General features: G+C 35.0%; 1 protein-coding gene across 3 annotated transcripts in view; it reads right to left on the bottom strand.

The window, feature by feature from the left end:
• LOC143237640 (uncharacterized) overlaps window positions 1-14,570 on the bottom strand; it is an 88,196-nt gene that overhangs the window by 38,200 nt on the left and 35,426 nt on the right. Inside the window, exons 3-4 of one of the 3 annotated variants that reach the window (XM_076477127.1) lie at window positions 7,387-7,622; window positions 283-428 (exon numbers count right to left, since the gene is read on the bottom strand). In XM_076477127.1, the coding sequence (XP_076333242.1) occupies window positions 318-428; window positions 7,387-7,622 (347 nt within the window). In that variant the 3' untranslated portion in view covers window positions 283-317. Of the gene's footprint in view, window positions 1-282; window positions 3,492-7,386; window positions 7,623-14,570 lie in introns of those variants that run through there. The other 2 variants (XM_076477128.1, XM_076477129.1) reach the window with 2 other exon arrangements.

The following is a 14,570-nucleotide window of genomic DNA, read 5'->3' as shown; positions in this document are numbered from 1 at the left end:
CAAGTATATTTAGACCAGAAGAATGTTACAAGACTGCCATGACCAGCAAGGTCTCCACATTGTAATCCTATTGAGAACTATTAGGCAGTATTAAGCGGGAAAAATTGCTAACTACAACCCTAAACCAATCGCAATAGTTGAGGTGCACGCCTGCTAGTGAGAATTTGGTATGATATCACGGGATATTACATCAATAACATCATCGATAGCACATGTTCCCGACATCAGCGAAAAAGTAACCAAAATTTGAAAAAAAACTTATAACAAAATACAACATTCCAGTAAATACCAAATTTATTCAAAAACCAGGTACAAAACTAAAGTCCATACTTCGTAAAAATTACACTGACAAACACAATACCAACATTAGTTATAAAATACAATGTATCAACTGCCACGACTTGGAGTAACAAGCAGAAAAATGGAACCTAGATTCAAAGAACAAAAAAAAACAACTTCACACGTTTTTGAACACTGCAAATCAAATAAACACAACATAACCATAGAAAACACTCAGGTACTATGTAGGGAAGCAAATATAAACAAACACAAAATCAAAGAAACCCTACTTGTACAACTAAAACCAAAATTAAACCAGCATAAAGGAACACCTTTATACTTATAGTAATTATATAACCTAACATTCAACTGCATGTGTCCGGCAACGGTCAGTTGCAAACTCTCTCTTTGTTAACCTGAAGATGAGCTAGGAAGGTTGAAACGTTGCTCTCTGCTTTATTAGTAAAATTGTTAATACCCATACCAGCCGCTCTGAGATGCATTTTTATCAACAGCATACCATGTCGCTTTGTGAAGGTTTTTAGGACTCACCAGGTACCGAATATTTTATATGAACTGATATAAGGTTACAGACGCCATATATAATAATATGATGTTCTATTTTGTCATTATGTATGTTGTGATAGGTAAAACTTTGAATTACACATTCTTCTACAGGTGTCTCATAATATTTTTTGTTGTTCCAATAAATTGTTCCTGATGTCTCATTGTACAAATTACATATGTAGGTGTTTAACATAACATGCATTTTAATTTTGACTGCACTAAGTGCATTTGTATTCTTTCTTAACACTAATGATCTTATTTGTTACAAAATATCCAAAAATTTAGCCAATATTATCTTTAAACAATAGTGGTTACTACTACCCTCCAGAAAAGAATGAAGTGGGTATTTGATTAAAATATCAAAACCATTCGCTGTACTTAATTGTAATTAAAAGGATTTATCACACTATTAGTTTATAAATATATAACAAGCTTAATTTTAAAGTGGGCGTTCCATACACACATAAGAAAAGATTTAAATTACATTGACTTGCAAATGATTTTAACTCCGGAAATATTTGGAATAATAAACTTTTCACATTCCTTCTTGTCATAATTTATAGATTTAACTATTATTATGAGTGATTTCTCGTTGATCTGATTATTCGATTTCTTCGTGTTTACAAAATAACAGAAAACATTGAGTTTCATTACTTTTAATATTTTTTATGTGTCTTGTTCATAATGAGCCGGTCCCTGCTGGTACAGTGGTAAGTCTGCGAATTTACAACGTTAAAACACGGGGTTCGATTCCCCTCGGTGGACTCATCAGACAGCCCAATGTGGCTTTGCTATAAGAAGACACACACTCATAATGCACGGTTTTAATCAACGCAGGTCTGACTAGACTATAACCAGTCTATTGTAAATTTAAAACAGTGGTTCCCAACCAGGGGTGCGAGATAACATTTCAGTTTATTATATCGGCCCGGCATGGCCTAGCGCGTTAAGGCGTGCGCTCGTAATCTGAGGGTCGCGGGTTCGCGCTCGCGTCGCGCCAAACATGCTCGCTCTTTCAGCCGTAGGGGCGTTATAATGTAACGGTCAATCCCACTATTCGTTGGTAAAAGAGTAGCCCAAGAGTTGGCGGTGGGTGGTGATGACTAGCTGCCTTCCCTCTAGTCTTACACTGCTAAATTAGGGACGGCTAGCACAGATAGCCCTCGAGTAGCTTTGTGCAAAAAACAAACAAACAAACAAAACAAGTTTATTATAATTTTTGTTTTCCAAATGTTTCGTTTTCATGTATATATCATTAAAAACTAATTATAAAAATTTGTTTTGACCATCTTCACCTTTATTCTTAAATAAATAATTACTGTGAGGGGTGGGAGAACATATTAAAATGTTTTAGGGGTGCGGGGCATAAAAAAGGTTTGGAACCACTGATTTAAAATAAAACGAGGGTTGTGAGCTACTTGAAAAAACACATCAAAATACGTTATAATTTGAAATATTCTACAATCAAAAAACACAACAAAATACGTTATAATTTGAAATATTCTACAATTTAAATAGTTTACAAGGTGTATAACATTTATAAAAAGATGTTTTTAATTTGGATTTAAGTACAAAGTTTCGTAAAGGGGTATCTGTGTTCTGCCCACCATGGGTATCAAAACTCAGGTTTAAGTGTTGTAAGTCCGCAGGCATAAGGCTGTGCCAGTTGGAAGGATTTTATAAAGATAAAATGTTCCAAAATTAAGATATTATGATTATTGTTAATTTCATCGTTCACTGTATGTTTATGTAAATTATGATTTAAACATTTATGACAGCCATAGCTGGCATAAAGTGCTAGTGGTTTGTTTGTTTGTTATAACGCACAAAGTTTATCAGGTATCGAAACTCAGTTTTAGCGTTTAAATTCTTCAGACCTACCTCTGAGTCACTGGGGAGAGAACAGTGGAAATACATTTTAGTATTGTTTAACATTTAACTACGTGTAATTTGATTGTTTTAGTGAAGCACGTGCAATAATCCTTTGCTGTGCAAGATATTCACAGACTTAGATCGTAAAAATGTTTCAAGACCTTGTGTTCAGAATTTCTAACAAGATTATCTGTGCTAATTATTGGCATTGATAAACACAGAAATGTGGTTCAAATCGAGGTAACAAGGCCACCCAGAACGAGACTTTGCAACAAGTCACAGTAAGTAGTGTGGGGTCTTGTCACAGATGCAAATATAATTACACAAAGTGCCAAAAGCCTTCTACGCGCTCTAGGAAACAGTATACAATATAATCATGAAGAATCTCCACCAGGAAAATGGACAGAGATTACAGATACATAAGCTATTTTCAACAAAAATATCCATTAAAAACTTGAGTACATGAAAAGTTTGGAGAAAGAAAGGTGTATCTATCCTATTCCACAAAAGAAATATCAATGAAGTCACCGACTGCAGTGCCTATGGATTTCTGTGAGATAGTATTGTAGAAATATGCAGTAGAAAGCCAATGTTATAATGCACTAGATGGATTAAGTAATGTTTGCCTAGAGAAATCGTAGGCTTTTCACATAGTAGCTTTACGATGGGGTCTTCTATAATGAAAGCTACGTTGCAGGACGAGTGTCAAGGTCCATAATTCATCAGAAACAGCATGACTGGATGGACGTGGTGACGTAGACTGCAGATATATGCTGAGGATCCAAAATATTTTTAATATAATATATTCAGTATCTGTATTTATATTTAACTACAGTTCAAAAGAGTAGTATTTCTACAGTCATAGAAATGCCTGGGAATATAAACGGTTCAAGTTTTAAGAACATTAATGTGTTCTTCGTAGCACATGAACAACATGATACACTATAAGCATTGCCAAGCTGCTCTATTTTGCATTTTCTATGATATATTACTCGATATATTTAAACTATAGCTTTTTTTTTTCTTTTTCTGTAGCTAAAGCGTTTCGGGCGGATTTCTTGTTATTGTTTAACGTTAAGCAAGTCTTACACGTACGTAATTTTATAATATTTCTAATATAACACACATTATTGAGGATCTTACGTGGGAATGAAAAGCTTGTCACTTTTAAGAACAACGTGCTGAAAGAACCAAAAGCAGCAGTGACACTAGATGGCACTCGCTTCAAAAAATGACCTCTGGAAACGAGAGTCAAATGGAAATTTTTTTTAAACTGATATGTTTGTTTTCTGAATTTCACACAAAGTTACTCGAGAGCTATCTGTGCTAGCCGTCCCTAATTTAGCAGTGTAAGACTAGAGGGAAGGCAGCTCTTGGGCTACTCTTTTACCAACGAATAGTGGGATTGACCGTCACATTATAACGCCCCCACGGCTGGGAGGGCGAGCATGTTTAGCGCGACTCGGGCGCGAACCCGCGACCCTCAGCTTACGAAGCGCACGCCTTAACGCGCTAGGCCATGCCAGGCCTAACTGATATGATGAAACATAATTTGGATAATATGTTTTCACAACTTCACAAAAGCACGTAACTGCCTCAGCTAAGTATTCGCACAATTAATTCATTGCTTCATACCACTAATGTAAATTTGAAGAATATAAAGTGTTCGCTAGTTGTTTCACACCCACTTTATAGCATATTTTGCGTTAATGAAACCAAACTTTGCAAAAGTGTGCACCTTGTACAGTTTCTTCTTCACGTTCACATCACTAACAAAAGAATACTTGTATTATTTATCATTATTATTATCGCTGGACAAAGACTGAAAACGCTGAAAATTTTGAAATATTCTAGAAATTTAACGTGGCTCTAAAATAAAAACAGACAATGTTATTGGACAAACGTTTACTGACCTGTGGTAAAGTTGAGAATGAAACAATCTATTTTGCATAATTAAATATTGGGAAAAGGATTAAGTGTATTATTAAGAAAAATTACACATTGTGTGCATAATGTGCAAACTATGAAACATGCATGACAACAATGGTGTTGTTTGTTCTTTTCCGTTTTGTTTGGGCCGACATGGCCAAGTGTGTTAAGGCGTGGGACTCGTAATCCGAGGGTCGTGGGTTCGCATCCCCGTCGCGCCATACATGCTCACCCTTACAGCCGTGGGGGCGTTATAATGTGATGGTCAATCCCACTATTCGTTGGTAAAAGAGTAGCCCAAAAGTTCCCTTTAGACTTACACTGCAAATTTAGGAACGGCTAGCGCAAATAGCCCTCGAGTAGCTTTGAGCGAAATCCAAAAGTAAACAATCCGTTTTGTTTAATCTCTGGTAAATTGACAGCTGCTGTCTTGCGACAAAACAAAACAAAAACAGCTTGAAGGACACAATGTATTATTAACACGAGTGATAGTTTAGCGATCGATTTTCCACCTTCTGCAGCTCACAATTTGGTAACCTCAACTATCACATATTTTCAGTAGATGTGCTCTACTAGACCCTTACTTTACGTACCATATTTCTAGACAATCCATTAAGACACAACATCTCCAGTTTTGACTTTCTTCGTCTTTTATTATTTGCATCAAAAATAGAGAAACTTTATTTGAAAGAGAAATATACTTAACTTTTATGCATTTTGTCTAAGTTTACTACACTGATAGACCTTTACAACCTAATCTCTAAGTTTACTACACTGATAGACCTTTACAACCTAATGTCTAAGTTTACTACACTGATAGACCTTTACAACCTAATGTCTAAGTTTACTACACTGATAGACCTTTACAACCTAATGTCTAAGTTTACTACACTGATAGACCTTTACAACCTAATGTCTAAGTTTACTACACTGATAGACCTTTACAACCTAATGTCTGAGTTTACTACATCGATAGACCTTTACAACCTAATGTCTAAGTTTACTACATTGATAGACCTTTACAACCTAATGTTTAAGTTTACTACACTGATAGACCTTTACAACCTAATGTCTAAGTTTACTACATTGATAAACCTTTACAACCTAATGTTTAAGTTTACTACACTGATAGACCTTTACAACCTAATGTTTAAGTTTACTACACTGATAGACCTTTACAACCTAATGTTTAAGTTTACTACACTGATAGACCTTTACAACCTAATGTCTAAGTTCACTACATTGATAGACCTTTGCAACCTACAATAATAGGTTTCATTTAGTATAAATATAAGTCATATGTGCAAAGTTATTCAAAAGGTGGTTAAGGCACTCGACTCGTAACCCGAGGGTCGCGGGTTCGAATCCCCGTCACATCAAACATGCTCGCCCATTCAGCCGTTATAATGTAATGGTTAATCCCACTATTTATTGGTAAAAGAGTAGCTCAAGAGTTGGAGGCGGGAAGTGATGACTAGCTGCCTTCCTTCTCGTCTTAAACTGCTAAATTAGGGAAGACTAGCGCAGATAGCACTCGTATAGATTTGCGCGAAATTCAAAACAAAACAAACAAACAAACCTTTAAGTTGGGCGCTGAATCATTTTTGGCAGCACCTTTTTATCACACCTAAGGTGGTTTTCATTAAATTTAATTAGAAGGACCACGTACTGCCGATGTTTATGCATGTGTTAACCTTAAATAAATATTATAACTTTACATGACGAACATGTTATTTTCAGAGATTTTTCCTGCAATAAGATCATTAAGTGGTTTGTGATACAGCTACGGCTTTACGGTGCTGTTTCAAAAACAGTGTTCGGTGTTTCTATAGCTACTCCTTAGATTTCTAGGTGAGTCCTACGTCACAAGATATAATATTTGATTGATGTAAAAGTGTTTCATTGAAACATTTTTACATCAAATGCTATATTACTATTAGTTTATTCAGATAATATAATAAATGAGGACCGCAACAAAATATTAAATGTTGGATTTTTGTATTACATATAATTTATTTATTTTTTAGTTTCGATATAGTGTATATTGCCTAAATATAATTATATTTATTGTAAGTGACTTCACCTACAGTCCCTTAGTAACTCAGCCATAGGTCTGAAGGACTTGTAAAGTTTCGGTTTCGATAATCACGGAAGGCAGAAAACAAATATCTCGTCATGTAACTTTGCATGACAAACAAATAAACAAGACTTAGCAAGTTAGCTCCATTTTCTGTACTTTATACTAGTATTTCAAAATCGAGAAATGAACAGCGACGTGTTTTTAAACAAAGGAACCTAATATGATTCATCTAATAACAATAACACATTTAAAAACAGCGAAAACAGTATAAAATAATTAAAAGTTGTGAAAAACAACATCCCGTGTTTCATCTCTATTTATTCGTTCCTGATGATAAATCATCACAAGAATCTTTAACTGTTTGATCCATTTAACCAACTTCTTAAGTGTATTAAGAACTGCGATATATGTAACCAACTAACTAACAACAGACGCAAATTTAAAGATTTGTATTTACTAATTATACTTCCTTAAGCCTTTGTTCGCTGTTTTCAACGGTTGTTTAAAGTTAAGTACAGAGTTACACAATGAGCTATCTACCCACCACTGGTATCGAAACTGTGTTTCTAAAGTTGTAAGTCCACAGACATACCGCCGTGTCACTGGGAGATTTACTTTTCACTGCAGCAGTCATAAATACAATTGTGTTAAATACTTACAACGAATGGTTTATTGGGAGTTACTCGTATATTGACTTCAACTTCCTCCCATGTGTTAACCTCTCTGTTTTTGTGACTCGGAATCGCTGGAAAACTGTCCAGTTTTATTTCCAATCTGTTATCTATATCTGATGTCCACATCAATAGGGTCATTTTAAATTTCGGACTATCTGATTGCACTTTTGAACTCGATAACTGGAGGAAATATCCATTGTTAACGAGTATATGTGATTGATCTGAAAAACAAAGTTATTATTTTTGGAATAGTAAAAAGTAACTTAAATATTAACATGATGTACCTGTATTATTTTTTTAAGTTAACTCCCTAGATTTGATTATTTATTCATTTACCTCCTTACACTTAAATGCTAAATACTTTGTGTACAAAACACAAGGAAACACACGAAAAATTATACAACAATAACACTTTCTGTAATTGTAAAACAAACAATGGAGAATTACAAAAAAAAATAACTTTATTTTAATAGATAATAAAATTTTGTCACTTCTTGAAACTAAGCTGCAATTCCAAGCACGTGTTTCCACGGATTATATACTGAGCGGCATTGAAAAGGTAACAAGTAATAAAATGAGTTATTTGATACAAAACTTATGTTTAACCTAGTGTATTAAAATTGTTTAACTGTATGAATGTTGTTGTGTTTTTAATGCCTCTCAGTATATATGTCTTTTATTTCAGAAACCATGGTTAAAATCAATATCGGCCCGGTACGGCCAGGTGGTTACGGCGCTCGATTCGTAATCCGAGAGTCGCTGGTTCGAATCCCCATCACCCCTAAACATGCTCGCTATTTCAGCCTTGGTGGTATTAAAGTTACAGTCAATCCCACTATTCGTTGGTAAAAGAGTAGCCCAAGAGTTGGCGGTGGGTGATGATGACTAGCTGCGTTCCCATTAGTTCTACACTGTTAAATTAAGGACGCCTAGCGCAGATAGTCCTCGTGTAGCTTTGCGCGAAATTCAAACAAACAAACAAAATCAATGTCCAGAAAATTTAATTTCAGCATTGTTATCATAACAATGTTATGTACGATGTTATGTATAAGACTACATTGTTATCATAACAATGTTATGTACAATGTTTGTATAAGACTACATTGTTATCATAACAATGTTATGTACAATGTTTATATAAGACTACATTGTTATCATAAAAATGTTATGTACAATGTTATGTATAAGACTACATTGTTATCATAAAAATGTTATGTACAATGTTATGTATAAGACTACATTGTTATCATAACAATGTTATGTATAAGACTACATTGTTATCATAACAATGTTATGTATAAGACTACATTGTTATCATAACAATGTTATGTATAAGACTACATTGGTATCATAACAATGCCTTGAAAAATTTTTTAACAAAAGCTTTGAAACTTAAAACTTAAATTTTTGAAAGAAACATCTAGATTACAGAACCTTAGCTTTCTTACTATCATGTCAGACATATAAAAAAGTGCAAAAATAAATGTTAAACTTTGACTTTTTGTTAGTTAGTATGTATCGACTCTGTGCGTGGAAACTTTCTTTTACTATCTACTAAAATATGTTCGATTCGTTAACCTGAATGTGACCTGAGAAGGTCGAAACGTTGTTCTCTGTTTTATTAGTTAAATTGTTGATACCCATACCAGCAGTCCTGAGGTATATTTTTACTTCAAGTGGGTTATTCGTCATCACGAATGTTCGATTCGTATGACCCAAAATATCCTATAATCATTCTATATGCCAAGAATGAGGTAAGTAGCTAAGGAAACTAGTTTTTCGTAGTATAACAAACTGTTTTAAAGTAAAATTGTTGAAGAGATTATTCCTGAAGCTGTAATTTTCAGTCGATAAATATAGCACATCGTTACATAAAATGTCATCCAAATCGTGTAATAAATCGGTAGCTAGAATGCTAATAAGCAACAGATGGCGTGCAGTTCCTTTTGAAAGCTTATAACAAAACTACACATTTGGCGATCTGTGCTAATGAAAAGTGTCTTCCAATCAAACTTAAATATCACAAAGAAAAAATAAATCAATCGTAACTATATCAAGTGCTTTACATGATTTTGGTACAATGGAATTACCATCTTTTCACTTATTTCAGTCATATTTCATATAACAACAACAATATATTTCTTAGAGTTATTAAATGCCTGTTGTGTGTTTTCCCGCTTCCAGAGTAAATAGCGAATGATACTCCGTTTTTCAAAATAATATTTATGTTTTGCCTTTACGTCGTTTAACAACATTCCTCTGAGAATATATATCTTTAAAAGGAACGGCTGTATCTCTCCAACCATTGAATAAATTTTCTGGACGTTTTACAGGGCCTGGCATGGCCAAGCGCGTAAGGCGTGCGACTCGTAATCCTAGGGTCGCGGGTTCGCGCCCGCGTCGCGCTAAACATGCTCGCCCTCCCAGCCGTGGGGGCGTATAATATGACGGTCAATCCCACTATTCGTTGGTAAAAGAGTAGCCCAAGAGTTGGCGGTGGGTGGTGATGACTAGCTGCCTTCCCTCTAGTCTTACACTGCTAAATTAGGGACGGCTAGCACAGATAGCCCTCGAGTAACTTCGTGCGAAATTCCAAAAAACAAACTGGACGTTTTACAAGTCACCTGAGAGTGACTCTCTTGTTGATGCTGGGCTGCTGTCTGTCTATCACAAGACTGTTTATCTAGACTAAATAAATGATAAATAATTTACATATGTTTGCATAATATGTAAGTTAAAATATATTTAAACGATTAATACCTAGTTAAAAAATACTGTGCTCTGCCTAACTAGAAAATGTTTTCTCTGTTTGCTTGTAATTAAGCGCAAAACCGCACTAGGGTCTATCAACGCTGTGCATCTCACGGGTATCGAAACATGGTTTTTAGCATTATAAGTCTTCAGATGTACATCTGAGCCACTGGACAAAAGAAAGTCGATAAGATATGTATGGTTAATAATTAGGAAATGCATCTACTAGCAGGTGTGCAGTGATCAGGGTATGTTGTTAGAAGCTGTATAGTATTTGGTTCAAAATATAGTCAGCAAATTACGCATACAACCTGGCTGCTGAGAATAACAACATAAAAGAAGTATTAATACGATATCATATCATAAAGTATGGTAGAAACTATAGGACTGTGCAAAAGCTATGATCATTTCTATAATATCCCGTCTACATAGTCGTTTAAAAGGTTAACTGTTGATATCACGAAACTCGTATTTTATCTGTAATGCTACAGATGTTAACAAGGTATTTATAATTCTCTCCTTCAAGTCTTCTCAGTTACTTGGATGTGTTAAGATACCAAATGTTTAATATATCTCCATAAGAAGTGTATAATGGTGAAAGATTAAGGGAAAAGAAGCAAACAACCTCAGTTCCTGGACCGCCGGTCAGGGAAAACGATATCTAGGTATTGTATGATGTATCATGTATACTGAAATTACACAAATTCAAAGTAAACATTATTGTGTTACGTATTACTATTTGAAATAACCGTAATTTTGTATTTGGCCTTACGAGTTAATTAATTGTATTAAATTTATGTTATATGCCTACAAGACTGATGCACACAGTTTTTAACACATATGTGTTTTAATATAAAAAACATAAAAACATTGCAATTTAAAATAACGGTTATTACTAATAGTTATTGCAAATGACGGTTCATATACAACAGCTTTACAAACTTACAGACAATAGTGAGCCTCATTTCCGGTTTAGAACTAAATATTTTATCGATGATCTAGGTCCACAACATATAAATTAATTCCGAGTTGATATTGTTACGCCTTGCTTAAGCTAACAATGTCTTTTCTTGGCTAACTTCACACCGGGTACAATCTGAATCATTCCAGCGAAGATATTTAATGTTCACATAGAAATAATAATGTCCGAAGTTACTTACTGAAGTTGAACGGTTGGTAATGTTCACAATACATAAAAGTTCCTGGTCAAATACTGTAAATTTCCGATGAATAGATTAGTCACAATTAAAGCTATCTAGACTGACTGTACCTGACCTATATATATTCTTATTCTCCTGCCTCTCGGCTGGCTGCTAGAAATTACGCGAGACTCTAGAACTTTCACCAAATCTCGCGACAATACTGTCAACCAATAATATTATACATACACATAATACATAGTTGATCTTTTCCCCAAAAAAATTCTCTATAAGTTTCGAGAACAGGCGGGACTTGCGCAATACATAGTCAACAATATACGTCAAATGGAATAAAGAAAACTATAGAGAAACAAGCGTAGGCATCAAAATAAATATACAACAGTAAATCCATTACAACATCGATACCCTTTGGTATGTGTTGCAAATCTGCAATCATTAGACTAGCACATTCCTTTAAAAGATCAATGAAACTTTCTCCGAAAACTATCCTTTCAAAGAAAATTACAACCAAACTGATATTTCGTAAGGTTATATCAAACCAGTAGTGTGTTTGTCTAATTTTTAGGAAGACCAGCATCATTAATGTGGCAATTTGCCTCTTTGTGATAAAAATTGTCCACAACGTCTGGGTAAATTGATCATACAATTCATCTTGTATCATGAACTATTTGTAAAATGTTTCACGTTAATTTAAACCATCTTCTGTGTATGTTTGAGCTATGTGGAACTAGTGATGATGAAAGCTATGCTATTTCAGAATACAAACAAGATTTGTACAATTTGATGAAATGGTGTCACTAGGTAGCTCAAAAGGTAAGGGTCACAACTCCCTTTCAGCTGCTGATTTCTCAATCAACTGACCACCCTAACTGCTAAAAGAGCTTATTTTTCATTACAGGCTGTAGTGACCAGAAGATTAACACTACATGTATTCACAAAGATTGCTTACTCAGGTAGTATGTTATCTTTATTTGACTCTCCTTGAACAGTTTGAGTTTTCTTTATATCCAGTTTCTTTTGCTGGATTAGAACAGTACTTGATAATACTCTAATCACTGTTCTTGGTGTCAATTGTTTAATACCATGTTTCCTGAACAAGCTACAGCTGCAAAGATTTTGTCACTAATATACAAGTTATGTGACATGTGAATAATAAATGTTGCATTTTGATGTAGATAGTTGTTGCAGGACAAGATAAGAGTTAGGTCATCAAGACCTGAACAGTCGTCATGTTGAAAAGGAAAGCACTAAGGAGCTACCTAACTTATGGAAGGTATTTAAGTAATCAAACAAACAATCCTAATTTATGTAATTGTAAAATAACTATATGGTATCAGATTGAGAAAAGTGAAAAAATTCAATCATATTAGGATGAATAGCTACTTGGTAATTGAGCCTTAGCTAAACAAACAGTCTAACAAGAAAATATATAACAAACTTAAAAGAATCGATGAAATACAATTGCACGATGACTACACTGAATACGTAAAAAATGAAATCATAATATTTTTTGCTTGCTGAATAACGTTATTAGTATTTATAATATATATTATATTAATAGATTTTAATCATGTGAATGAACAATACTTGTAATCATAGCGATAAGAAACAACTGAGCCCACTACTACAAATACACGAAATCCTCAGTAATAGCAGATCCGAGTACAAACATAGTACATCAACACCAATGTTTAGCACGAGATTACATGGATCAGTAGCAGATCAGTTCTGGGTCCAAGATCCACGTGGCAGAAGATGAAGATAGGTATAATTGTATAGTTCGATCTTCACAATGAAATATAGATTGGATAAACATAAATACTATAACAACCAGATAAATATTCAAAATATATAATAATAGGGCATATTATTTAAGAATCTATATTTTGTTTATTTTGAAGCACAAAGCTACACAACTGACTATCTGTGCTTTGCCCACCATGAGTATTTAAACCAGGTATTTAACATTATATATATAAGCGTCTGACTTACTGCTAAGCTACTACAGGGGGTTAGAGGGAATATTGTACAAGAGTGTAATTATTGTAATTAGAAAATACAACACATGGCCAAAAGTATGTGGGCACAACTTCTAATCAGTGGATTTGGCTATTTCAGCCACACCCATTGCTAACAGGTGTATAAAGTTGTACATACAGGAATGCAATCTCCATAGACAAACATTGACAGTAGAATGGGTCGTACTGAAGAGCTCAGTGACTTTCAGCGTGGCACTGTCATAGGATGCCACTTTTCCAACAAGTCAAGTTTCTGTCCCGCTAGAACTGCCCCGGTCAACTGTAAGTGCTGTTATTGTGAAGTGGAAACGTCTTGGAACAACAAAAGCGCAGCTACGAAGCAAGACTACACAAGCTCACAGAATGGGACCACCAAGTGCTGAAGCGTGTAGTGCGTAAAAATCGTCTGTCCACAGTTGCAACACTCACTACCAGGTTCCAAACTGCCGCTGGAAGCAACGTCAGCACAATTGTTGGTCGGGAGCTTCATGAAATGGGTTTCCATAACCAAACAGCCACGCACAAACCTATGATCACCATGCACGATGCCAAGCGTCGGATGGAAAGGTGTAAAGCACACCGCCATCGGACTATAAAGCAGTTGAAACGCGTTCTCTGTAGTGATGAATCACGCTTCACTATCTGGCAACCTGACAGACGAATCTGGGCTTGGCGGGTGCCAGGAAAACGCTACCTGCCTAAATGCATAGAGCCAACTGTAAAGTTTTGTGAGGAGGAATAATGGTCTGGGGCTGTTTTTCATGGTTTGGTCTAGGCTCTTTAGTTCCACTGAAGAGAACGCTTAATGTTACAGCATACAATGACATTCTAGAGAATTGTGTGCTTCCAACTTTATGTTAACAGTTTAGTTCTTTCCCTAAAGTAAACTCAATCGAGCACCTTTGGGATGAATTGAAACGCCGTCTAGAGCCAGACCTTTTCGTCCGACCTCACTAAAGCTCTTGTGACTGAATAGAAGCGATAATCAGTGATGACGAGAAAACACACTTGAAGAGAAAAATATATATGCAAAAACGGCTCGTTTGGGTTGAGAAAAATTTTATGTAGAGGAGCGAACAACGTTTCGACCTTCTTCGGTCATCGTCAGGTTCACAAAGAAAGAGGTAACTGATTGATAGCTGACCGCATGTTTGAAAGGGGTTGTGTAACTGAGTGTAGGAATGTAGAGGGCGTGCTTAGATGTTTATATATATATATAGTTGTTGTTTTTTTAATAAAG

Source organism: Tachypleus tridentatus, chromosome 13 (genome assembly GCF_004210375.1).
Source record: "Tachypleus tridentatus isolate NWPU-2018 chromosome 13, ASM421037v1, whole genome shotgun sequence".
NCBI classification, from domain to species: Eukaryota; Metazoa; Arthropoda; class Merostomata; order Xiphosura; family Limulidae; genus Tachypleus; species Tachypleus tridentatus.
This window is presented reverse-complemented; position numbering and strand designations above follow the sequence as displayed.